The 27,162-nt window shown below is 32.4% G+C and overlaps 2 protein-coding genes across 5 annotated transcripts in view; one reads left to right on the plus strand and one right to left on the minus strand.

The window, feature by feature from the left end:
- LOC140662969 (uncharacterized) overlaps positions 1–27,162 on the plus strand; it is a 99,247-nt gene that overhangs the window by 9,908 nt on the left and 62,177 nt on the right. The gene's annotated exons all lie outside the window — the stretch shown is intronic.
- Positions 5,177–27,162, minus strand: part of LOC140676019 (uncharacterized) — a 44,550-nt gene continuing 22,564 nt past the window's right edge. For 2 of the 4 annotated variants that reach the window (XM_072910619.1, XM_072910616.1), the window contains exons 2-5: positions 13,562–13,791; positions 8,537–11,456; positions 7,593–7,764; positions 5,177–7,069 (exon numbers count right to left, since the gene is read on the minus strand). In XM_072910619.1, coding sequence (XP_072766720.1) covers positions 6,809–7,069; positions 7,593–7,764; positions 8,537–11,456; positions 13,562–13,787 — 3,579 coding nt within the window. In that variant the 5' untranslated portion in view covers positions 13,788–13,791 and the 3' untranslated portion in view covers positions 5,177–6,808. Of the gene's footprint in view, positions 7,070–7,592; positions 7,765–8,536; positions 11,457–13,561; positions 13,792–15,784; positions 16,118–27,162 lie in introns of those variants that run through there. The other 2 variants (XM_072910617.1, XM_072910618.1) reach the window with 2 other exon arrangements.

Consider the following 27,162-nt stretch of genomic DNA (forward strand, 5'->3'; position numbering starts at 1 on the left):
ACGATTTAATTTGGATTTATTTTGAAGATAATGTGGAATTTCAATCGCGAATACAACGCGACCAAGAAAACCGTTCAAAACTCGACGCGTTAGATGGTTCTTTTAGCGGAACAATAGCAGCGCGGTTCAACAAAAGCATTCTGCCGACACAAAGGTGGCACGTGTTGGTGGACTGTTTGTCACTTCAGGTGCGCACCTCCCGATGCAGGGCATCGCGCGAGTTATCTATTTGCTCGTGGATGCATCAGAGCGACGACAGAACGCGCGTTCGCCCGTGTTTGCAAAGTTGAGACAAGAAGATGAGAAATGTGATTGCGAGAGAAAAGAAAATAGAGAGCTTTTTCGCGCCTTCAATGGAAAGGTACTGTTGCGTTCGCTCGATTTTTTTTTTTCAATTAATGACGTATTTTATCTCTCTTTCTCTTTCTCTCTCAATCTTTGAATCTTTCTCATAGCAATTATTTTATATAACAATATATATATATATATATACATGCATAATAATCTGCTTTATTAATTCAATTTAATAACTTAATATTTTATATTTAAAATAATAGTCTGCGAGGAATCAATTAAAAAAAATGAAAAATCGGTTTTATTTAAAATTAAGAAAACTTTAGCAGTAGTATACTGTTTGTATATAAGAGAAAACCATTTTCAGTACTGATAAGACGTTTTTATATCTATCAGGGATGTGCGTACATGGGTAACCATATTACGTTTCTTTAATGAAAAAATAATATGTCACTGTTTTTTTCTAACAATAAGTTAACAATTTTTTTACAATCCCGAATTAAAACTTAACAAAAACTATTGGTTTTTTTATGCAGTATTAGTCACATTTTCGAATTCAAGTAAAAAATTGAAATTAAAACGAAAATGGTTAACCGCATAAAAAAACACAAGAGGCAGTTTTTGTTTAGTTTTGTTTTAATTTGGATTAAAAAAAAAATCGTTAAACTCGGAAAAAAACAGTGGTACCTTTCTTTCATTAACAAAACTTAATATGGTTTATTCATATACGTGGATTTACTCTAGTGGATTTAAAATTGTTTCACCACTACTGAAAAGTGATTTTTAATACTACATATACGCACACCAAATTTAAATAAAATATCTAAGTGTTTTCTTAGATTTTTGAAATTTTCAATTTTTCTTTCTCAAATTTGACACTCTGTTTTTGTTTTAAAAATAAAACACTTTAGGACATTTTCTTCATAAAATAACCCAAATAATAGCCTCTTAAATTTTCTGTATTTAGTTAAGAAGAAATTAACCTGCATATGTATATATAACATTATTTTACAAAAATTACTGCGATATGATGTCTATTAAACACCATGTAATTACATCTCCTGCAGTAATGTAACATCAAAAAGATTATATTAACATCAAAAGAGAAATCTTTTGTGAATTAAAGATATTGTAACTTCTTCTCACGAAAGCCTGGTGGGTCTTTAATGGAAACGTTGCGAATCGCATTATAGTCGAGTCTTATGAATTGTATTATCTCGTTGAGTTTCCACAAAGCAGACTGAAGAAAAAAGCATTGAAGAAAAAGACAGGTGAATCGCGAAAAGATATAAGAATAGGGCAGCTTGGAAAAAGTGCATCTTGAATGTGTATCGAGATAGACGTAGCGAGAAGACAATAGCCTCGGGAATGATCTTTAAGGGTGCTGCATGTGCACCTGTCGTCGACACGCTGTCAACAGTCTGTTATTGAGGTTTATGTGTACGTGGGAGGAAACTTTAGACAGAAGATTCTCTCTCTCTCTCTCTCTCTCTCTCTTTCTCTCTCTCTCTCTCTCTCTCTCGTATAAGATGTGTTACATATCAGTGTTTGGAATTAAATGGCTTTTTCGGGTCGATTTTAATTCATCTCCTTTACAATAAAACATAAAAGACATTTTTACAAAATAAGAATATTTATTGATTAATTAAGAGTTCATTAAAGTCAAGTTTAGATTAATAATTATTACATTTTACGATAAAAGCAATACAATATGAAATATATTGTATATTGTGTTCTTCTTCTAGGGTGGTATACATTAGCGAATAAACGCGGAAACAAACAGCAAACGCGAACGTTTTATTTTAATTACTTTTTTATGCATTGTATTAAAATCTCCATTTACTGTAGCAAACATGGAATCTGGTCAAATGCTAGTATTCGGTACAATCAAGAAAAGGAACAAACAACTTATGGACGCAAACGCGAATGTGAAAACATTTGATGATAAATCTGATTATAAGATTATATATATTTTCATAGTCTAACAATAAGTTTCTTTACTTATATAAAAATTAATTAATTTTAATATTAATATTTTTTAGTAGTAATAACAATTTAATCTAATAAAATTCAGAGTGTTACTTTTTGGAAAACCGGGAATATTCTGGGATTTCTTTTGTATCTGGAAAAATCAGGGAAGTCTCATGGAATTTTATTGAGATTCACGAAATTTTTTTGAAAATTCTTTTTTTAATAATTTTGACGTTTATCTTGTAAACAGGCAGCTGTGTATGTGAAATTAGCGTTTTATTTTGTAGAAATTCATTAATTGTTGAGTTTTGGCTTTATTTTTGATAGTTTTAGAGTTCTTGATAAGATTAAACAAATAATTTTGACTGTAATAAAAAAAATTTATTTAGAGAAAGTTGTATTAAAAAGTTTTGAAAATATTTTTTTTACTTGGAATTTTGAGCAAAAATATCTGGAAAATCAGAGAATTTTTTTACAAGATTTGAGTAGGGACCCTGAAATTGCTAGCTTATAATATATCTTTCTAATTTTCTAATTTTTTTTTAATTATTTACTTTTACATACGTACAATTATATATCATTATTATTTATTTAAAAAAAATAAAATTAATAGAAGAATAAAAATATTAAATGTTCTAAAAATTTTTAGTGTTACTTTATTTTTCACTCATATTTTAGTAGTTAACTATAACCTACTTGTTTATGTAAATTATTTAATTATAAAATTATAAGCATAAAATATGAAAGGAATTAGTTTATTTGAAGTGTACATTGTATAATTTTATCAAGAATTGAACTACAAAAAAACCATCTTGATAAAATATATGAATTGCTCTAAAAAATCTCATTATTATTTATAGCATCTTTATACGTGTAGTGCCTCTTATATTATCTTCTGATTTAATGTTCTGAATATTAATTTCTGCATTATGTTTCATATTTGCATTACTTCTTGGTGATAATATTATAAATCTAATTGTTCTAGTATTAAAAAAAATTATAGTTGATTGTATCTATTATTAATAAATTATAACAATGTTAGCAAAAAAAAATTATTGAAATAAAGTCTGTAATTAAATTAAAATTTTTAATTTTATTTAATAAATTTATTGATAATAAATTGGCTAAGTAATAATAAAAATACGTAATCAGTTAATAAAGTTTGTTAGTGATGGTAAATATATATTTTATTGAAAAAAAATGTTTTACAATCTGATGTGTATCATTGTTTAATTACTTTTTGACTATTAAACTTTCTGAATATTGAAAGAAAAAAATGAGCATTCACGAAAGATACAAACAAAAAAATCACAAAAATGTTTGATTTATTTTAACATGCATTATATGTATGTTTAAATGGAAGAATAGTCAACTGCGTTATATATTGAATTATCTTGAAATTAAAATCGTGAAAATGATCCGTAATATTTGAACCATAATATGCATCATCTAAATCTATGTACGTATTGTGTATATTTTTTTTCTTAAAAAAATTAAACAGGACAAGAGGTAGAAGTAAATAAAATATACAATAAACAAACAACACAGTTTAAGAAGAAAAATTCTTACACTATTATGTAGGTATTATTACACTTATGTACGTTTGCGAATTATGTCATATGTGTCAGATATTGTACAAACTATCATTTATATTACTCGAATATTGATGAAGGAAGTGTAATACATAGGAGAAAAACTAAACGCGGGAACAATACCCGTTTACCTTGACCGCGTTGTTAAGTGATTAGATGCGCCACCGTGTTTAGCATAATTCGCGCACGAGTGCTAAAAGGAGTGCGCGTGTCGACTGATGAAACATAAATTTTCAAATAAAAACTCTTACAGTATTTTTATTTGCACGAAATAAAATAGTCAGTTAATACTTGTATGTATTTGTATTAAAAAATTTACGAGCAAACAATAATAATTAACGAAAATTATTTGATATGAATTTTGATTATTAATAGGCAATATTGATAAAAAAGATTACAAAGCGACAAACACAAATATTTGCAACGATTTTTTAACACGTCACAGAAAAAAATTATTTGAGAAACATTCGGATAGAAAGTAATGTTTTCAATTTTTGAAGTAATTCTGTACCGAGTGCATTGACGATTGCAACTAGAGCGACACGTAATGCATTATCCAAAGTGGTTGCTCGCGTCAATAGTTGACTACGTACGTATTTGCTTTTACCTTACCACGTGTCGAGATGCGAAGGTGGCACCTTTAGATTTACAATGCGACTGATTGAACGCGGGAAACGTTTGCAGGCTCTTAAATGTTGAATAGCTTCGTTAGCGGATATACAAAACGCTGAGAACAAAAGAAATCAAATAGAAAGATGTATAAATATTAAATATAACATGGTTGGAAGAGCCGACACGTTATATATTATTGGCGATTATAATAAATACGGGAATTTATCATCAGCTAAAGACCCTTCTTTCTCTCGGAGGCACTCCAAATGTCATTCTTAATTCAAAGTTTTCAATTATTTTAATAATACAAAATATTTTCTTATTAGTAGAAATATTTTTAATTAGGAAAAATTTATCGCGAGTTTTTACAATATTCTAATTCTTAATATTATAATAAATTTCATCAGCTATAGTTTAAATTAAAATTTTGTCAAAATAGAGATTATAATTTATCTTAATTAAATAAATGGAAATTTGAAATATTTCTTCCGAAATTACTTTTTCGAAACTTAATTCAAGTTAAAAGATAAATTACGATCGTCCAAATATTTGAAGCAACAGATATCAGATTTAATTTCTATTATTAATTTATGCGATTTTTGTTACAACAGTGAGTATCGGTAGAGGAAGAACTTTGAAAGGATTAAAAATATTACGTGCATATACGATTTTTCTATATTTTGTTTTTTTTTTTTTTTTTTTTTTTTTTACGATGTGATCCCAAAGAGCGGGAAAACATGTCAATATGTCGCCGCGAGATAATCAAATTTTGCATCCGTAACGAAGTTTGATCGTCGCGCGAAGCGAAAATGCAGACAGATATTTTGGGTTATACAAGTCCAGACAACTTTATTGCTATCTCTCTGCGCACGTTACATAAATATTCGTCTGATTACAATGTACTAGAGTCTACCTTCTATATCACATGTGGAAAAGCTGCAAAAGTATAACGCTCTTGCTGCCTACGTACAAAAAAATTTACAGTAATTAAGCGCGCACTCGCTTTCGCACGCCATGTTTGCGCATGCAAACGTCGTGACAAACGAGATGTCATGTTTTCTTGTTCTTTTTTTGTTCATTTTTTTACAACTACACGTAATTTTACATGCTAGATATAATATTGGCTATTGGCTATTGGTCAATATTAAATAATTGATTATTTATGAAACTTATGTTATCGGTTTCTAAGATTATTTAAGATAAATACTGTTTGCTACATTTTAAAAGTTGACGTTTTTATAATAAATGTCTCTTAGATTATATATATAAACACACTATGTATAAATGTCTACTTAATGTGCACTATCATTCAAATAAGCGGATAGAAAAATAGTTTTCGGTGATTATTATTATAAAATAGCTGTTTTTTCTAGATAATATACAATATATGTTATATATAAAATCTTATATTATATATTAATCTTATAGTAATCTTCGTTATAGTATATATATTAACATTGTTACATTGATGACTTAAACACGTCAAAGATAGTGTAATGAATTTTATTTGACTTTTAGTTACAACTTCTTCGTCCTTAGTTTAACTTTCTTCAAAATATGTTTTATGAATATTAATTTTTCTCATGCAGTAATGATAATTTGTAGATATTCAACCATTATAAATAATTGTATCGCTGGATGTATAATAAAAGATCGATATTGTTTAAAATATAAATTTTCATTTTTATATTCCAGTGAAATGTATTTGCACGTATGCGGTGTAATATTTATAAATATTTTTCAGCGCATTTATATTTACGTTATACAAAAAATATAATAGAAAAATATATCTTAAAATTTATATTGAATTTTATTATATTAATATTAGTATATCGGTTTTAGCACATTCAGTGTTTTTTATTTTTATTAAAATATATGTTGTACTGTATTATATATGTTTATTCCACTATTTATGAAATATTTGTTTATATCATAAAAATTTATAATTTTTATGCAATTTCCGGCTTAATCTTGCTTAATCTTTACTAAAAATTATTTCTGATATCATGATCAGTAACAGTATCAAGATTTTTCGTTCCACAAACATCTAACAATAAGTCTACTTACTGAGCTCTTTCATCCAGCAATACAAATATTTGTACAGAGCAGATAGAAAAGTCACACACACTTACAAATTGATTCGCAGTAACTTGAATCTTTCTATTCGATCTTCTGTTAATTTCGAAGAGAGACTTTCCTCTCCTCTTCTCTCTCTCTCTCTCTCTCTCTCTCTCTCTCTCTCTCTCTCTCTCTCTCTCTCTCTCTCTCCCCCCTCGTTTTTTCTCTGTCTAATTGGTATTTCTCTATCGAAGGACGAAGGACGATTCTTATTACGAATGTTATTGATTTGACGCGTTGGTATAAAACTTTATGACTTCTGTTCTGGCAGCATTTGTGACGGAATCTCTGCATGGGTTAGGATCCCAATTAACTCCGGGGCAGCCCATCGATTCGAAACACTTTACCAAGCGACTGTTATTAGGCGAACAACATTGAACAATTGCCCAGACACATGGTGTGAGACTTATCGCGGGTGGCTTTGAAGTCGAGGCGACAGGGAACTTTGGCACTTGTATACCCTTACGATGTGGATTAATTCCCTGTAATTTATTAAATTTCAAAATTTTTCTAATTTTATTCTAACGAATATAATTGGGTGACAAATAAAAAAGAAATCTCTAGATATATTTAAAAAATTTTAAAGAATTGTGTGCGAAGGAAAAATAATATTTGTGTGTAATGCAATTGTAGCAACAATGATAAATTATTGTATTATATTTTATTGTTTAACGCATATCACATCACTTTTTTACTATTTTTTAAAATTATATCATTATTTTCGATGAAAATATTACAAGAAAATGTCGAAGGGAGAAATGACGATGATTGCTCAAGGTTCGGTCAATTAAACGAATCAAAGCAGGACGATAAGAGACTTGTCGAAGGAGCACAGAATCTACCGAAACTTGCCGTATGGTTTAATGAAGCACGTTTCGGTTTGGTAGCGCGAGACAATCGACGACGACCACGAGATCCGATTCGCCGGTAAACAAAGCTGCCCGGTGGGCAGTTGGATCGAGTTCATGCGATCGAAGTAAAGTGCTTTGAGAGGGAAGGGCTTACCGTGAAATCGATCTCGTTGTTGAAGCCGTCCCTCGATAGCACCGTCGGCGAGATGGATGTCGAGGAACTGGGATCGACTACAATTATCCTTGCGCTCACCGGCAGGGAATTGAGTCTGGCTAGTTCCTGCCGTCTCCACTGGTCGGTCTCCTTTGGTTTGTGGTCCCTCATTCTACGGCAGGTGAAAATTTGCGTTCATCGAACGAGTGTCCGAGTGAGTAAATTCTCCCGTTCCCGATCATACACTCGAGGTGTTAATTAAAGTCATGCGCAAACCGACATTTCGACATGCGGTTATTGCCATTTTGAATTTTACGCGATTGAAGAAATACCTCAGATTGCGCAAGCAAATTATTAAATTCAATTAACGCTAGTCTAATTATTTTTTTATCTTGAGGACAAATATTAATAAAAAAAACGTAATTATATACAGTAATGTTAATATAATTAAGTAAGAAATGTATAAGAAAATGTAATCGCGTTAATTAATTTATATTTTTTCGATGTTCCTTATCATTTACATTGTTTTTACATAAAGATATATTTTATACGGTTTTTCATCCACGATAAAATTCTATTTATAAATTTATATATTATATATCCTTACGTACGTATTTTAATTCTTTAGATATTTTTTTGCGTTATACATATATGAAAAAAATTACAAATAGAATTTTTTATTTCAATTTCTGTCGCGCTTTATTCATTTATCTTATAAATTAAAATGGATTTAAGTATCAAAGATACTTTGTCAACTTCATCGCGCTAATACTACTCCCTAGCAGTAAAAAAAAAAAACAAAAATAAAATAAAAACGAATAAACAGACGGACGATAATAAATGAGCATTGATAGGCGAGGGTCAAGTAAGTTCGCTAGCGATACGTCAGGCGGAAACTTTGTTTTTACAAAACACCGAAAGGATTCTTACCTAACCTTACGTACCTACTATCACCCTGTCGTCGTCTCTCGGCCTCCAGCCTTTGCTTCTCACGTTCTGCCGCCCTCCTGGCTTCTTCTTCCCGTACCAAATTGCTCGGAATCGGTTGACTATCCTGCCGTCTTCTATGCTCCAAAAGATGAGGGTCCTGATAGGCTGGTCTAAAGGATCCTGAATAGGTCGGTCTCGTGGCTTCCGGCTGTCTGCTTCTTGCAGCTTCGCTGCTAGAACGGTCTCGTTCTTTCAACATTTCCTGTCTTCTCCTCTCGGCCTGCAACTTTATCGCCTCTAGTCGTTTCCTATTCTCTTCGTATCTTCTGGATTGTGCCTTTCTGGTCTCCTGCTCTCGTCTAACCACTTCCTTTCGTATCTGTTCCTCTCGCAGTCGCCTCTCCTCCTCCTCCCGCTGTCGCCTGGCAAGTTCCTTGCGTCGTTCTTCCGCCTCGTGTCTCTGCCGTCTCTCCTCCTTCAACCTTCTCTCCGTTTCCTGTTGCCTCTGCCTGACTTCCTCCGGCGAACCTCGCCAATCGATATTATACGTAGGTGCCGATGGGCCGTGATGTCTTCTCGCTTCTGAATCGGGATATCTATCGGGATCGCGACGCCTAGCTTCCTCGATCAGCCTTCGTTCTTCGAGCCAGTTACGATTTCTTATGCTCGATTGATTACTTCTCGAAGGTACGTTTACCGGCTGGTTCCTTCTGATATAATCCTGCAGTTTCCGTTCTTCCTCCTGTCTCCTACGTTGCTCTTTCGCACGGTATTCTTCGTCATCCCTGCTCGCGTTTCTCATCCGCGGATCTTTGTTCTCTTCAGGTCGATAGCGCCGTCTTTCCTCATCCGATCTGCGATCAGCGTGAGTGACATTGATAGGTTGATTTCGCGCGATATATTCCCGTAGCTTCTGTTCCCGTTGTCTCTCATCTTGTTCTCGCATGCGTCTTTCTTCATCTCGATCGTGCTGTCTAACATTGTTCGGTTGATTGATTCGATGTCCCTCGCGCATTAGATTTGATGGTGGTTGCTGCCGTCTTTTCTCGTCTTCTTCCTGTTGTCTTTTCTTCTCCAACCATTCTCTGCGACGTTCCTCTAATCGTCTTCTGTCGTCTTGGGGAAAATTTCTCGTGCGGTTTTCTTGACGTCGTCTTTCTTCTTCTTCCTTTTTTCTTTGCGTTTCTTGCTGCGATCTGTACTGTTCCCGTCTCCAAGCTTCTTGTCTTTGTCGTTCTTCTTCTCTTCTTCTTGTCTCTTCATTATGAAGCCTTTTTTGTTCGTTGCTCATAGGCGTTTCAGATTCCGATCTCCTTGCGTTTTCTTCCTTCCATTTCTTGTTATATGGTCTTTTTCCTGTTTCTTCTTCTTCGTGTAATCGCCGTCTTTGTTCCTCTTCTTCCCTAAATCTTTTTTGCTCTTCCTCTTGTCGTCTGATCATCTCCTGCGTTCGACTACGCGCTATTTCCTGTCTCTGTCTCTCCTTCATCTGTCGTCGCACCTCTTCATCGTCCATGCGAGGTGTCGAGGTATAATCCATCCTGTAACGATATTTATCATGTTGCGCCTTTCGCATCTCGTCTCTTCTTCTCTCTTCTTCCTCCCATCTATTCGACGTTTTTCGACCACCCTGTTGCATTCGTCGTAGTCTCTCTTCTTCCTCCTCTCTTCGTTTCTGTTCGAGCAGGTTCTCGTATTCTCGTCTGATACTATCGACGTCAGGATTTATTCCACGATGCTGGTCACGTCGTCTGGATACGTCTTGATGATATCGCATATCGTGCTGCCTGCGACGTTCATTCACGGTCTGTAATTCGTCGCTGGATACGACACCTTCGTTTTCACCGAAGCCCCAATTGGCTGACCGCCTTGCACGTTTTCGTTCGCCCTTCCCGTCCGCAAATCCTTTGGTATTTGCCTCAACGAGTAACCGTCGATTCCCGATAGCATCGTTCGATAAACTGAGCTCTCGCTTTACTTTAGTTCCCTTTTTGATTTCAAGATCTGTCAATTTTTCCGATTTTTCTCGATCGATTTCGAATCCGCGGGATTTTCGTAGAATGGATTCGCCCAAATCCCCTCGAACCGGTAACTTCTCCGGTTGCCTAGACTCGTCCAGATGATCGGAATTCAGATGGCTGGCGTCCATATCGCCCCTGTTCGGTTTGCTTTTCTTTGTAGCGGTCTCTAATTTCTTTAACTTGAATAGCTCATCCATCTCTTCGTAGTTTTCTTCATCGTACGACAGATTGTAGTCGAGATCGAGGGATATTGGCATCACGTCCAGCAGCACGGACGCCGGTACCATCCCCTTCTCCTTGTCGGGCGTATCTATCGATCTTTTCGCCTTGTGGGACGATGGCGACGCTTCCAGACCCTCGCATCCAACCTGTAGCTCCGGCACACCGCCGACGCCGAAGGCGTCTCTGTTGACCGAAGATGTCTCGGTCTGTTGCTCCTCGAAAAAGTTTGATTGTCTGTGATGAACCTTCGGGTCTATTGTCATCGACTTAATTTCCGTCATTTTCGTCTTAGAATTCAAGTGGCTCGTTTTCTTCAGAGCTTTGCTCTTGTTTCTTAACGGTAAATTCGTAGAGGGCGTGGTTGCGGTGAGCAGAGCTTTCTCTTTGGACAGGTCCAGCTTGTATATTTCCATCGAGCCCGGACCTTGATCCTGGAACGTGTCGTCGGCCACAAAGGGGTCGTCCAAGAGGTCTGAACGAGGTACCATCGCTTCACGCGAAAGCGTCTCCGGCATCTCGTAGCCGTAATCGACTTTGTCAGCCGCGAATTCCGTGGTAGCGATATTTGGCAACCTCCTCTGCCAGCTTGAAAGGGAGTAAACTCGCTTTGATGAGACATTGTCCTTCAGAGGTTTTTCAGGCGAAAAATCTTGCTCGGCAAACTTGTCATTGCGATGTAGAGCTTTTAATTCTAAAAAATATAATTGTGGGAATTTCGAATAAAATACAATATTTTGAAAAAAAAGTAATTGCTTAAAATGAATAAGTATAATAAACGTTCAATTTTAATGAAGTATATATATTTAAATAATTAATGATTTATATATATATATATATATATATATATATATATATATATAATAAATGAAATATGTATTTCAATAATTAATGATTTGTTCTTTTAATTATTTATGGCGTATCTGGGATAAAAATATTTTACACGCACATACCTAGACAAAAAGATTTTCCATATAATATAAATTATATATAAATTCCATATATAAATTCATAATTTTTATTATTATTATTTATGTTACTAATATATTTATAAATATATACTATATTTATTCATAAATTATGTTTTTCGATTGCCATTATATAAAATTATTATTATTATTGAAAATTGAAAATACCTTGAAATTTTGATTAAATATAAAAGTCAAATTTTTCCGAAATTGAATATATTTTTTATATATCAATAATAACATCTATGTAATATATTCAGCGTTACGAATATAATATTTTATGATGCAAAACTTTCTAAAATATATATAAAGCAAATAATTGTATAGAAAGTTATGTAATTTTCGCATCTGATTTAAAACTGTTCAAAATGATATCGACGTGTATCAATAAAATTTCTACTTGAATGAAATTTATGACACAAATTAGGATATGTATATACTTGAAAGGACTAATTATTTTTATGAACACATAAATTTCAATAAAGATTTAATTTTCGTTTTAATGTACGGACGAGAGATTCTTCAAAAGATATTTAATAACGATTTTATGCTTGGTTAGAACTAATGTAGTATGCTATAGCAACGTGAGTGATGCTCGACGCCAATTTATTGCTCTGAAATTCTTGCGTGCCGTTATAAGGTAAAATTGTATGTATGCACGTGTGTACATTACTCGAAAGATATAAATTTTCCATTATGCTCCTAAATAATCGTTATTATGCTCTTTTCCACATACTAACAAGGTATATAAAAAATTTAATGATCATTAGTTATTTTTAAATATATTTATTTTATATTATCAAATATTATTCTATCCTTTTATTCTTTTTTCTACATATTTTTTTATTTTAAAAGCTATATTTCTCTTTAGAATTACGGCTATATTAACAATGTATACATTAATAGAAATATATATTGTCGACACATATTTCCGCTTTATAAAATATACAAGCAGAAAATGCATATCGAGTTTTATTATCTTATATTTAACACGAAATAAAACTAAAATAATAAAATTATTTAGAATTAAATGTATGTTGAAAATTCGAACTTTTAACATTTGTAAATGGTATTTGCTTGATATTGAAATTGCACGAATATAACGACTAAGGAGATCTTAATTAATCAGGAAAGCCAAGGGGAGGAGGAGCGAACGGATTTCTACCGGTTAGGTCGAGCTTCGCTCGTCAAGCTTCGGCGCGACGCGTATATTTCGTCTGTATTAGACGGCAGCTCGACAGAATTAAATCGCTGACGTAACTGAAACTAGTTAAACTAGAGCACTATATATCTGCTTAGTAAGTAGACGAAAGTGCCAAGTGCAACACCAAATATAAGTAATAAAATATTGGAAGTATATTCTATTGGCATTGTTTACTACACACCAGACTTGATTGGAAGACATGCATATACATATTTAATAATTAAAATATTAATGGAGTGAAAATTGCCAAGAAATATTATTTTCAAGAAAAATATTTAAGAATATAAAAAAGAAACAGAAAATATTAATAAAATAAAATTACTACATAAAAAATAAAAACTTTTCTTTCAATATGTCCTCAAAATAACGAGGCAAGAAATATGTATAAGCAAATGAAATATTTTGATAAAATAAAATAATAATATTTAAAAATAACGTTATTGTACACACTTTTTCAGCATATTTAATCCCACAGAAGAGAAGGAAAAGAAATAAATAGTTTTAAGCTTCTTTTGAAATATTCTCAGAATGGCAATCTCGTATTTGCCATTCCTTGAATTAACAGCGAAACGAGATATAGTGGTTTATTCCGCTCAGCGGGATATAATACTATAAAGTCTGACATACCCTCTGCAGGAATCGACCTTCGCGAGCCGATCCAAAGGTCGAGCGGTTGATCCTCGGCCGGTTCGTGAGCCCTCCAGTCTCTAGCCTGGTCTCGAAGCTCAACGTACTGATACGGGGACGCGGGGGAGTATTGATCGTTGGAGAGGCGGAGGGTGACTGTACCTCCTACCAGACCCGCCACTGTGAACCAAACCGTGGCCAGAGCCACTGTCACCCGTGGCTGCATCCTCCTGCAATCAAACGAAGGGTTTCCTCGTTATTCCATCTCAGTCGAGTACACTGACTGACTTACTTGGCTTGCGTTAGTACAATTCTAAATTTCTTAATCCGAAAGAAAATTTTACTCTTATTTTTGATCTCTCCAGCATTTTTTATGACTTCTAAAGAATTTTCATAGATTTAATTTATGAGAGATTAAAGTTCGTTTTTCAAATAAGCAATAAAAATAATAATCCAATGCATTTTACTTATTATTAGAAGTTTCTACATCGAAAAGAGGATTTTAGAGAGCCGTGGAACTGCACAAAACTTTATTCAGATTCCAACTAATTTATCATTTTTCAAATTTTAATTATGTACATTCTGTATTATCATAAAATTATGATCCATGATTTGCAATGCATTTTTACTTAATATTAAAATTTTTAATATTAGAGAAAAAAAAATCTTTAGTCATTCTGTTTAATATATTTTAATATATTATATTACTTTTAGTCGTTTTGTTTTAATATTAGAGAAAAAAATCTTTAATCGTTTATCTGATTTAAAAAATCAATAAATTTAATATTGTAAATTTTTTTGGAAAATTGTAGAAAAATTTAGCTAATAAAAACAAAATTATACTTTTAATAATAATAATTATGTTTTACAGGCTTCATATTCTGTTCGTAAGGGAAAAAAGAAATAATAACATAGCTATTAAAACGAAGGAATTAAAAAACACTAAGAACTGAAAAAATATACATATATATACAAAGAGAGAAAGAGAGAGAGGGGAAAAGGGACAGAGAGAGAAAGAGAAATCTATTAAGAGAGGAAAAAAGTACATTATAGCATCAATATCAATAGTATCAATATTTTTAGTTACTGTTAAAATAATTATTAAAGTAATTATTATTAAATAAATCAAATAATTATTAAATTTTTTTAATCGAATAATTTCAACGTGTTTTCTCTATAAATCTTTTTTATCAATAGTACATATTTTGTGTACTTTAAATTTTAAATATTAATTATTTAATCAAAAATTGCAATAAGTTTGAAATGATTAAAAAGTAGAGAAAGAGAAGGAGAGAGAGAGAAAGAGAGAGTTTTAGGTTTTCAATAATATTAAAAGAGTATTAAAGAAGATTTATATATACACATATATAAAAAATAACTACCTAAATTCTAATTCGGTAGAAATTTGCGATTCAAAATGAAAGCTATAAATAAATAACAAAAGAGGAAGGTTGCTCTGACTCTTCAATTATTAAAATAGAAGTTAAATTGAAAATTGAGGTAAAAGCAGTAAACAGCAAATTTTTGATTCGGAGAAATCTTTAATTTTCATGCGATATAAAATCTTCAATATATATTAAAGATTTCTCCGAATCAAAAATTTGCTTTTTACCACTTTTACCTCAATTTTCAATTGAGAAAATAGCTTGTCACAGGTTATTTGGCCCACCCTGTATATATATATATATATATATATATATATATATATATATATATATATACACACAGGGTGGACCAAATAACCTGTGACAGGCTATTTTCTCGGAAACTATTGAAGATATGGACTTGAATTTTTTTTTACATTAAATGGGAGCTGATTACTTGGCGCGTAGGAAAATTTTTTGGGGGGACTTTTAGGGAGACAAAAAGAAGATATCCCTTATTTTTTTAATTAAATGGGGTACATTTTTTTAAATATGTGGGTAGCTTTTATCAAATTAACAACATTTACTTGAAACATTTATATACATAAATTATTTTTTAAAAGACAGTTGTTTTTTTAAAATAGATCGAAAAATACATTATGAAATTAATTCCAAGGATTTTATATATCATTCAAAGTTGAGCAAGTATGCACACATGTAGCAGTATCAATCTCAGAATCTGTCGCGCGAAAAGTAACGTATAATTCTTTTTATTCGCTATAATAACACTTACTACGCGAATCTTATTCTTTCAAAAAAGAAAGTTCTCTTTGATTCTTTGAAAATCTCAAACACCTACCTTTCCTCACTCTATTCGCGAACTACTCCCAACATCCTTCAAAAGATCGATCTATCACTTTGAAAGATGAAAGCGAAACAGGTAGCGAGACAGCCTATATCAGCCTACCGTGCAACTCTCGAAGCGACACTCGAAGTAACCCTCTCTTCTCTCTTCGATTTCTGGATCCAGCTCCTCCTACACGTGAATTTGCCAGCACTTTGCGAATGACACTTGGAGTGCACCTAATCTCTCTTTCTCTCTTTCACTCAGCGAAACGAGAGAATAAACGAGATGAACACGGAGATAGAGAGAGGTCGATGTCAACAGCGGATCGAGTGATCTTGACATACTGCCCGCGTCAGGCCGAAGTAGCTAAACTTAATATCGTGGCGAAGGAGAAGACGAGGAGGGCCGCTCGCGTAGAGTCAACTCTCGTGTCTGCGATGCGCCAATTGACTTCCGCCAACTGACGTCACGTTTCTCTTTCTCTCTCTTTTTCTTTCCTTTTATTTATTAGCCAAGTTGACCGAAAGGCCACTGATAATTTTGACCAATCGCAATCAAACACGCCGGTGGTGGGTTTTTTCGTCGTTTTTTCACGTGTCGGGCAACAAAGTGACGTTAAAGAGTCGCATATTTCTGGGATGTGTCCGGGGAACATTTGTATTTATCGTAATTTAGAAATTTTACGATGGTTTAAATATCACATGCGGAAAGTACAAGTATGAAGTATAAAGTTTCATTAGGACGGGGATTTATCTAAACTTCCACTTCCCACTGATAGCGATATGAATCACTGAGAATTTACTAACGCAGATGTAAATCACACCTAAATAAACACTTAAGAAAAAGAATTTTGAAGGAATTTTTTATTTAAATATATTTATAAAAAAATTGTTAGTGAAAATTAAAGGAAAATTAATAGCTATCTGTTATTACAGGATATAGTATTTTGATGAGAAAAATAACAAGTTATTTTTAAATGTAGAATTTTAAAAATATATATAACTATCATGTTTTAAATGTGAGACTTTTATTCTTATGAAATGTTGAAAAGTTTTTACCTTTATTTGAGTGATAATAAAATCAAGTTTTTTTTAGAAAGTACTTTGTCTAAATAAAATATAACGAGAGAGTGTATCGAACGATTTAGACTTTGTCATTGCAGCCAGCTACACAGTTAGTGCAAGTTATTCTTAGCTGCTCATTTAGTGTCTATCATCTAAAGGAAGCGCGGTTGATCGGACGCTTTATAGACTCAACACACTTACATAATCAGAAAGTCAATTAGAATATCATAGAGTCAGATTTATTTCTTTTTTTTCTATTCGAAAATCAACGATCTTCGCGGCATAGTTTATTAGAATAATGTATATATTTTCTTAAATCACATACAAATATTTCAAATCGCTTGTGTATCGTAAAATCCCTTGCGGGATATTTTTTCCTAATTATATATACCGTATTTTGACGATATAGCTATTAAGCTAACTTAAGTGAGAGGAATGCGATTTCAAGCGAGAAACGCGTGATACATTCTCGAGCACGCAAACGAGAAAATATCCGGAGACGGAAGGGAGGGAGGCCGATGAATAAGGATTTATTCGCCGCCGCAAGCGAATACTTACGATTTAACGACAGACTGAATTATTCACGACGATATGGTAGATATATAATTGTGATATATTACTGTGCGATATATCATAATTTTTTCGATTACGGCTTAATTGGAATAATAATCCAGTGACATATTGAACCGGCAAATATGTATATAATTATAATATAATTGATATTCGAAGACATTATCGTGCACGTAAGCTATAATGGATTCGAGAATTATTATGTCTTATGTATCAAAGCGTCTTCTAATTGCTAGGTATTACAACATAATGGTCGATTGCGTAATTACATAGAAGTGATTAATTAGTAATAGACCTATAATTAAATGGTCGCAAACTTGCGTTTACCGTGCAAATCTCAACGTTGTAAACTACAATTACGTTTAGCCCGAAACGGGATTATGACGTGGTCGTCGAAGTACTTCATTCACTTGCATACATATTTATGTCTGCCGATACCGATCCATTTGCCTCATTGCAGAATTCAAGCAGATGGTTTTCAAATATATTGAAGAAAAGTAAAAAATCATGTATAATATTTTTATATTTTATTTTTTTATATTTTATATTTTAATATTTTATTAAAAACATTTTATTCAATATTATTAAATAAGTGAAAACAATATGACAGTAATGCTCTATTTTTAAGATTGTTTCCAAATATTATTAATTATTTCGTTCTTTTGTTTCAATAAAGGGCTAAATAATCAAGATTTTAATATGGAGATAATACATTTAAAATTGTGATACAGATCTGTAAATCACATTTATATTATGACACTATAAATACGAGATATAAATATGAATTTAAGCGATAAAGAATTTATTTCTCCGAGAAAATGGGTTTACCATGTTTTTGCCTGGATCCTCAATTATAAGAGATGCTCGCGGCATTGCGCGAACTTAATTGCACGAATTGTTCTAGACAAGCCGGATTTAAGTTAGCCAATAGTCCGCAGACACGCAAGTTTCATTTCTTCGTTTTCATATCTGATCTTCTGATCTATCTCACCATCTCTTTTCTATTCATTTCGCATGCCTGGGGCAATGGAGTAGTAACTGGGATAAACTTTCCTTTCACATCTAATTCTGTGAGAAAATCGCTATAGTTGACTTCCCTTCTGCCTTCCTGCAAACGAGGTCAGTGACAAAAAATATTAAGGTACTATCCAGAAAATGAAAAACAGTATATGTGCAGAAGTTACAATTTTTCGTAGATGTTATGTTAATCCTCCACGGATATATTTACAATTGACTTATCTCCTTTCTATCCAATGTATATCGAAATGCGATATATGAATATCGAAGACTTTTTCCATATTTCTCTGCGCTTTTCGTAGCTTCCTGTTTTATTTAATGTTTTTTTGTACATGGAAATGACATTTTACATTTTTATATTTCCTTCTAGTATTATTATTTCCACATTTTTTTTATTTCGCTAAATGTTTTTATAAATGAAATATATGAAATGTGTTTTCCAAAGAGAAAGAGAGGAAGAAAGAGAAATCTAACGAACCATCTGTTTTTTCTTAATAAAAATTGTGAGAAGTTATTTTTGAGTTACAAGTGGTTAAAATAGAGTTTATCAAAATTTTTAAATGAAAAAGACTTTTCATTTATTTAATCGTTTATAACTTAAAAATTCTCTTAAAACATCAACTTTAAACTTTGTCCAATAAAAAATGTATAAAAATCTATAATACCTATATACCAAATGATTTCTAAAAAGTTCTCTATTGAATTTCTACTAAAAAATTCTTAAGTAAAAATGAATTTATTATATACAGTTTGTAGAATATTTCGCGTACTCGTTGCGAAGCATGTATCAGAAATTTCGAAGCTCTTGTCGCGAATATGCCGATTTTCATTGTATCGTGCATCGTTTATGCGAGCCTGGATACTATCGAAAAAATGGTCGGCCAGGGAGTCGCGTGAGCGACGAGGCAGCTGCGGTTTATTATGCAGCACACAAAATCGGATTAGGATTGCGAATGCATGCGTAGTTCGATTGCCAATAATAACGTGTTGCAACGCGATAGGTGTAGAGCTCTAGAACGGTCGCTAAAAACGTTTGCAACCATCGGACGTGTTGTATATATATATATATATATATATATATATATATATTACATTGTATATATATTTTTTATATATATATATATATATAATATATGTATACACATTGTATATACGGATATACACACTTTCGAGAGTAGCCCGTGTTATCGATCGCGTCGGTTTCGGCCTGACTTTTTGCAGATAACGTATTGAAATATTGGAGCTTCACGCAAGTCCCCGATGTTTTGCGAGCACGATGTGTGTTCACATGAAGTAAACGAGATTTTTTTCTCTTTATTAAACGCTACTCTCGTATGTATCTCTTATCACGCGCCATGATAAATTGTCTTAAACCACGAACAATGTGAACCATCGAAATTTTAATAACTCTCATTATATATTTATTCTGTGAGTAAGAAGAAAACATGCATAATGTATTGAAAGCGAGCATCAGTATGGAATATATATCGAAAAGAGAAGAAGGGGAGAGTGTGTTACTCGGGTGAGTCACGAAATATTCTATTGACTGAATACATGAAGTTGAAATACATTTTTTTTTTGAAGTAAAATTTTTATGAAGAAACAAAGTTATGAAAATATTCGTTTTTTTTCTCTATTACTAAAAATAAATATAAATATGAAAAAAATTAATAAAAATTCGCTTTATTTTAATAATGAGAAATATGAAAAATATGAAAAATATTACTGTGAAAATTTGCATTAAATTTGCAAGATTTCCATCGTGAAACGACAACGACGATCTCTCGATCGGTAGATTTTTACTCTCCGAAGTCAAGGAAAGCAACACATTAGCATGTTAAAGTGTGCCGCGAATTATTCAGTGGTCAGAAGGTTAATTGCGACTTAATAGGCAGTTCGTTTTCCGTCTCTTATTCTGCCGCCGCGTGAATTCCTTAACGGAGGTATGCGAGACACCGCGCGATGATTTATTTCCGTAAGCGACTCACGTACGAGTGCATAAATAACTGCCGATGCGCGCGCGTCGTAAAACGGTGCATAGGAGGGTTTACCATTTTGCGTACCGACGTTCCGGTGTCGTAAACTCGCGCGATGTCCTTACAATTGAGATATAAAGTTGACGTTAAAAATACTGCGTGAAAGATGAAAGAAAAAAGAAATATTACATCTTGGAAAACGATAGTGTTGAAGAGTGACGTCGTCAAGATTACGAAATTTTCCGAGGACAAAGTTGTCCAGTTTCCACCTATGTATAGCATGTCTATTTTCGCGGGCAAAATATACGAAGAGAGCGGGCCATTCCGAAAGATGTATATTTGCAGCAGCGAATATTCCGAGAGCAATTTGCATTTTTCCCTCCCTTAGGAAAATTTAATCCGCGGTTTATTGTGGATCGCTAAAAGCTCTCTCTTTCTCTCTCTTCTTCTTTTTTGCATCCTTGAGAGTTTAAGTATTCCAACAATATTCTTTCTTTCTTTCCCTCCTTAGTACTATATATATCTTTTAAATACGTAATTCCAACGATTTTTAGATCTCTTGACAGTCTCTTTTTTTTTCAAATAAAAAATTTTTATTACTAATTTTGCATTAATAATTTTTAATGTTGCTTACAACGATCAGAAGAATTTTCATCGTATAAGTTATCACGTAATGAGACGATTATCCACAAAGCAGCTATTAACTGCGCTCTCTCTTAACATGCAGCTTTAATTGTTATTATATTGCAACATAGTAATTAGACGTCGTTGCCAACTCGCAAGTAACTCGATTGAAATAACGGATATACTTTCGTAATTGCTAGGTCCCATCATTCCAGCGCTAATCCATTTCCTCCACATCTGGGATGCTCGGAAACGCTCAGAACGCCGATAGCAAATTACTTCCTGATCTAAGGCGCTTTCCCTTCGTATTTGATTTACGAATCGCTACGATCTTACGTCAATTTTACATACTAAAATATTATTTAAGAAATTTTTAAGAGAAAATATAATAACAATAAATGTAATATAATACATACATATCGTGATTATATTTCGTTTTTATTTAACATTTACTTAATTTAATTTAATTTAATATTTAGTTAAATTTTTTTGATGAAAAAAATAACACGATTAAAATAAATTTTTAATAACTTTTATTGCGCGAACAATTGAACTCGTGCAAATTGCATTTTGTATCGCCACCGATCGATTAGCGTTAATTGAGGGAAAGCTACAATCGAGCAAAAAGTGTCACCTAATTAACGCGAGCGCCCGCATCACCACTGATCAGCGGCCCTTTCGTACCGCTAAATGCGATTACTTATTAATGTCGAGTGATTTGTGTCGACTGTGCTCTTCAGAAGAGCACCAAGCAGAATAATGACCTGATAATATAATTGAGAAAACCATCAGGCAAATAAAAGAATCGTGTTTCATCGTCGGTTACATTTTCTTCGCGTTTTTCGAAACATTTGCCAGACCTCGCTCTGCCAAATCAATTTTAATTTTACTCTTGCTTTTATCAAAAGACAGGTAATATAAAAAAGAGACTTGAATTATTCTAATATAATGATATTTTATATACTAAAACAAAAATTGTGTAGTGTTATATATTAAAGAATGTCGAAACCATACACAAATATAAGGATACATATATAAAAATATAAATAAATATATTATAAAATATCAAATATTAAAAAAACATCAAATATTATTAAAAATATCAATGTTATAAAAAATAGATTATAGATAATATTATAAAATATATAAAATATCAAAATTGTAAATATTAATAGAAATTACTTGCAAAAATTGGAGTAGATGGTAAGATTTAGTATATGCGATATCTGTAAAAGAGACTCGATCTCACTTAGAAATCGATAATTGTAAAACGAATTATGCCGAGGTCTTTTGTGCGAGAGTCTGCTTCACCGCTTTTCTTGATTTCCGCCAAAGATTTCAATATCCGCCGTTGCTTTTTTTACAAAAATTGCGCAAAAGAGGACCTCTTTTCTGAAGATTGTCCTCGCGGCGTACGATAATGTGGCAACCAGCTAAAATCATAGTTACATTTGCTACTTGAATATTGAGGATAAACCAGCACAAAACATGATTATCTGTCGGAGCTTTACTATTCTTGTTCTCAAATAACTATTTTGCTCTACAAAGAGACGACGTTTTAATTCTAGACAAACTATCAACAAATTGCATAGAAAATAGAAAAGATGTCAGAAAGAGGAAGAGAGAGAGAGAGAGAGGGAGAGAGTTTTATTGTACCTTAGGGTACGAGAGATGGAGTAATCTGGATACGTCTGATGAGATTCTATTTCTTATCCTGCAGAAAGTTATATTAAATGTCAATGATATTTCTGTTATTAGAGGTATTACACTCTAAAATATTGTGACAGATTTACATATTATCATTCCTCGGGTCGCGAATCGATGCATAACTTGTTATTTGTTAAAAAATTCTTCGTATTCTTTTGTAATAATAATTATTTTTCTTTCTTATGCAATGATTACTTTTTTGTCTTATTATCATTATCAGTCTTTTTTTTTCCTTCATTTTTTTCTCTCTCTTTACTTCCTGAATATTAATTAAAATATTTTCTCTATTATTGGATAATAAAATTTTCATGTACAATTCGGATTTGTAATTAAATAGTATGTTAAACGGGTGTTTTTTCTTAATTGAATAACTATATAATAACTTAATCGAATAACTCGGCATATATCTTGTAATAAATATTTTTATGGGATTAGTCGAGCGCGCAACACGTTTCAAATCTATTTGAAAATATAAAAAGTCAAGAAAAAAAAAGAAAGATTGCAAGACTCAACTTAATAGATCCCGAAAGGCAATTCTAAAATTGAATCCGTATTTCACGGTATCATTCAAGCAACACGAATGTGGTAAGCCAAAGCAACGTCAGGCAAATGTGGGGCAAAGGTCACGCGTCATTGACACGAGTCTGGACAGAAATTTACAGCACGATTATAAATTAACACGACATTAGTATCGGAAACTGGCAGGCAGGTAGGTAGGCACGTCACCTCCGAGTCGAGTGTTGAACGGTGTTATCGGGTTAGTCGCGAGCGAGCGAGCAAAATAATTAGAACGGCTACGGTATATAAGCGATACCGAAAGCTTATTTCGACTTAACAGAATAACCCCCGCGGGCATTAATCGTCACCGCGTCCCCAGTGGATATCAGGCCTCGAAGCATACGGCTAAGATCGGTAATGACTTGCGACATCTTCGAAATATTACATTGGCCTTAATCGGCCTTCCTCTCGCCTCTTTTTGCCTCGAGATCGAGATATATATACCTAGTCATCAATAAATGCTGATTTTATAGATATATCTTGAAATATGTATCTCTTTCTTGTTTAACTCTAAACTTGACTATGTATACGATAATCATATACGTCATCTTCTTTCATTATGTGATAAAGAATTTATATTTTCTGACCGTAGTGTTTTTAGATTTTTAAGCTTCATATAATGGGTGAAAATGTGAATATATCTATACTTTTTTAGAGAATATAGTAAACAAAAGTACCAGTTTATACTTAAGAAATATAAAGTGTAGTGTTTATAGAAAATGTAAATAAATATATTTATTTATATTTTCTGTGAACACTATAATTTAATATTTTTTAATTTAATTTATATATTTCTATAAAACTGTAATGTTTTCTTATTACATACTATTTAAAAAAGATATAGAGAATGTATAGTGGAGACAGATTTTGATGCATTAAGCATTTTAATCTCTACTAACAAGAAAACTTTTTAAAAATGATAGTTTCAATCTAATCATTTCAATTTCATCTATATAAATATATTTTTTTAATTGTTAATTTTATAAGAGAGAGCATTTTTATATTATACCACATTAATTTCTCTTACAAGTCATATAAAAATTATTTGTTTAAATTATATATGCAGAATCATGCGAAAAAGAAGTAGACAAAACTGCAAGATAACGGCAAGAGTGCATGGCAATTATATTTTTTTGCAACGTAATCCTTATCATGCTCTTAAAAACTCTCCATTGAGCAGAAACTATATCGTTTGTTTGCTGAACACTTCGCTTTTACGTTTCTCATGACGAAGCAAGGTGCGCCGCTTTGCGTCCGCTATCAATGGCTAATTGCATTAATCTCTAATTACTTTAATGTGCGATAAGGTTGGATGCTCTTTGCCGTCGTAAACCGGTGCATCGAATTAGAACAGCTCGGTTAAGTGCCTCCATCAATCGTACATATCACGTTATATATTGTTGCTGGAAGTAAAAATAAACTAATTCGAGTTTTCAAAACTAAGGAGAAATATTATCATTCCGTTAAAGACAGTTCTGTTTGCCAACTATATATGTATATGTATATATATTTTAATCTGTTGGAAATTGTGAAAAGTAGACGAAGTAAATTGAAAATTGTTTATAAATTTATTGAGGGATGTAGTAATAAAATATAAAATTAATAATCGAAAAAAAAACGGGGAAGATATAAATAGAAATAAAAAATAAAAAATATATATGCAGAATAAAATTTATTTTATTTTCTCGCTTGTGCAATAATTGTCGAATATAAATTTTATTTAATAAATGAATCTGCCAATAGAGCATCCTGCTGTGAATATATTGATTTAAATCAGTCAGAGGAATGCAAATTTAAGCACAATTACGCTGACGTTTCGATGTCGCAAAAAGGAACGAACAATCGTTGTTTATATATTGCGCATATACAGCTGATACAACTTCGATAACTAATTCTGTTACGTAACAACCACGAAACTTGCCATTTTACTCGATTTCTCGTCGCGAGAAAGAATGTGCGATTACAGTTGCGTTTAATTACTACTCTTTTCATCGATATTTCCGATATTTTGGGAGATTGACTTTGTAACTGGTACCGATAACAGTGGAAATACAATATGCTTTGCGTTAATTGGTCAAAGGTTTCAGTCAAATTTTTCAAAGTATTACAATAGCAATTATTAATTTAAAAACATGTTAATTAATTTTGATCAATGTATTATAAATTAATATACTTTAATATTGATGAAATTAACTAGAATTTAAAAACTTGTTTTGTATGTCCTTTCTTTTTGTCAAAAATTTAATCAATTTCCTATAAGCATTCATAAATTAAATACATTTGCCGATTGATGCGTGTAATAAAATGATGACCGTTAATATATTAAAACGTGTTTCGAAATGTCAATGCATTCATGTTTTGCGACATTGAAACTGTGTTCATTTTAAAGTTATACTATAATAAAAATTTTCCATTTTTCCTCGAAATACGCTACCATTTCGCGAAAAACTCAACGGAGCTTTTGCAAAGCAATGTAAGACAGCATTGAAATCGGATTCACGAATCAGCTTGCCGGCTCGCCGGAAGAATTCATTCGCCCGTATAACGCATAATGCGGCTACATTCCCATCGGGATTACGCGGATTCCACCGTTTCGGAACGCTCGAGCTACCAACACCCGTCACGATTCTCCCGATGATTTCAAATTCTCTGCCGGAGAAAGGCGAGAACCTAAAACCGTAACAGAAATACACGCACGATAAGATACAAGTGCTGTACAAATAGTCGCCACTTTTATAGCTGCTTCTCCTCTGATTTAGAAATTTTCATCTTTACAGCCAACAATGGAACGGTCAAAAAATAAAGAAATCTTAAAATTTTAAGGTATTGCAAGTATATAAAAATGCATTTTATAATCGAAAAAGGATTTATAATTTCTTAGGAGCAATTAAATTACAAAATAATTTAACTATGTAAAGATATTTCCATATATTTTTTGGAAAAATATTTTTATTTTATTTTCTATAAAAATTATTTAACAATTTTAAAAAGTAAATTAAATCTAAAGAAATTATATAAAAAAAAATCTTTGTCTAAAAAAATTAAACTAAAGTAAGCACGCTTTACTTTTTCCTGTATTCTATAGTTAAAACATAGAAATGTCTGATAAAATCGTTGATTCATTTTGCCGCGTCTGGCTGGGATTTTCCTAATTGTAAATTAATTGTTCGCGAACAATCAGAAGAAATTGCACAACCAACACATCGATGTCCGAGGAAGTTCACGGTCGTGTCGAACATTAAATACCGTCGTAATCAAGATCGTTTAAATGCTTATCATCACGCGCGCCCTCGCCGATTTTATTGCGTTAACGATTGTGATATATGGACATTAGCCTATTAAAGATTCGTGTTTAAATCACTAGAATATATTGCCGCCACCGCTAAATTATCCTTGGTTTGTCGGAATTAATGGTCGCACATTGTTCTCCCCGATCGCTCCATTCAAATCGTATGGAAATTAAGAACTCGAAATTTATAAGTCAAAATAAGAACCAAGAGTATTATGTAAGGACACTAATATATTTGACTCGAAAGACCTCGTCTTTGGTATTAATTTAGATTTAGAGAATATAATTTTTAATCTTATATATACACAGAGGGGTTATAATAGAGTCGCGACAGTAATTTAGCAGAGTATAATCTCAATCAAAAGCAATACTCTTACTTTCTCTCTATACTTCGACAAACGCGCATTAATAACGGAGCTACAATCCGGTTAAATGTGTTAATTAAGAACGGGGGGAAAACTTGGATAAGCCTGTGAGGGATGTTGCGCAAAACTTCAAATTACCTCGTTACCCGTCTGGCGAGTTTTAAACGAAAAACATCTTAATTTGCGGTCACCATGTAAAGAGCGAACTTCCTCCAGAAAA

The sequence above is a fragment of the Anoplolepis gracilipes genome, chromosome 2 (assembly GCF_047496725.1).
Source record: "Anoplolepis gracilipes chromosome 2, ASM4749672v1, whole genome shotgun sequence".
Lineage (NCBI taxonomy): Eukaryota > Metazoa > Arthropoda > Insecta > Hymenoptera > Formicidae > Anoplolepis > Anoplolepis gracilipes.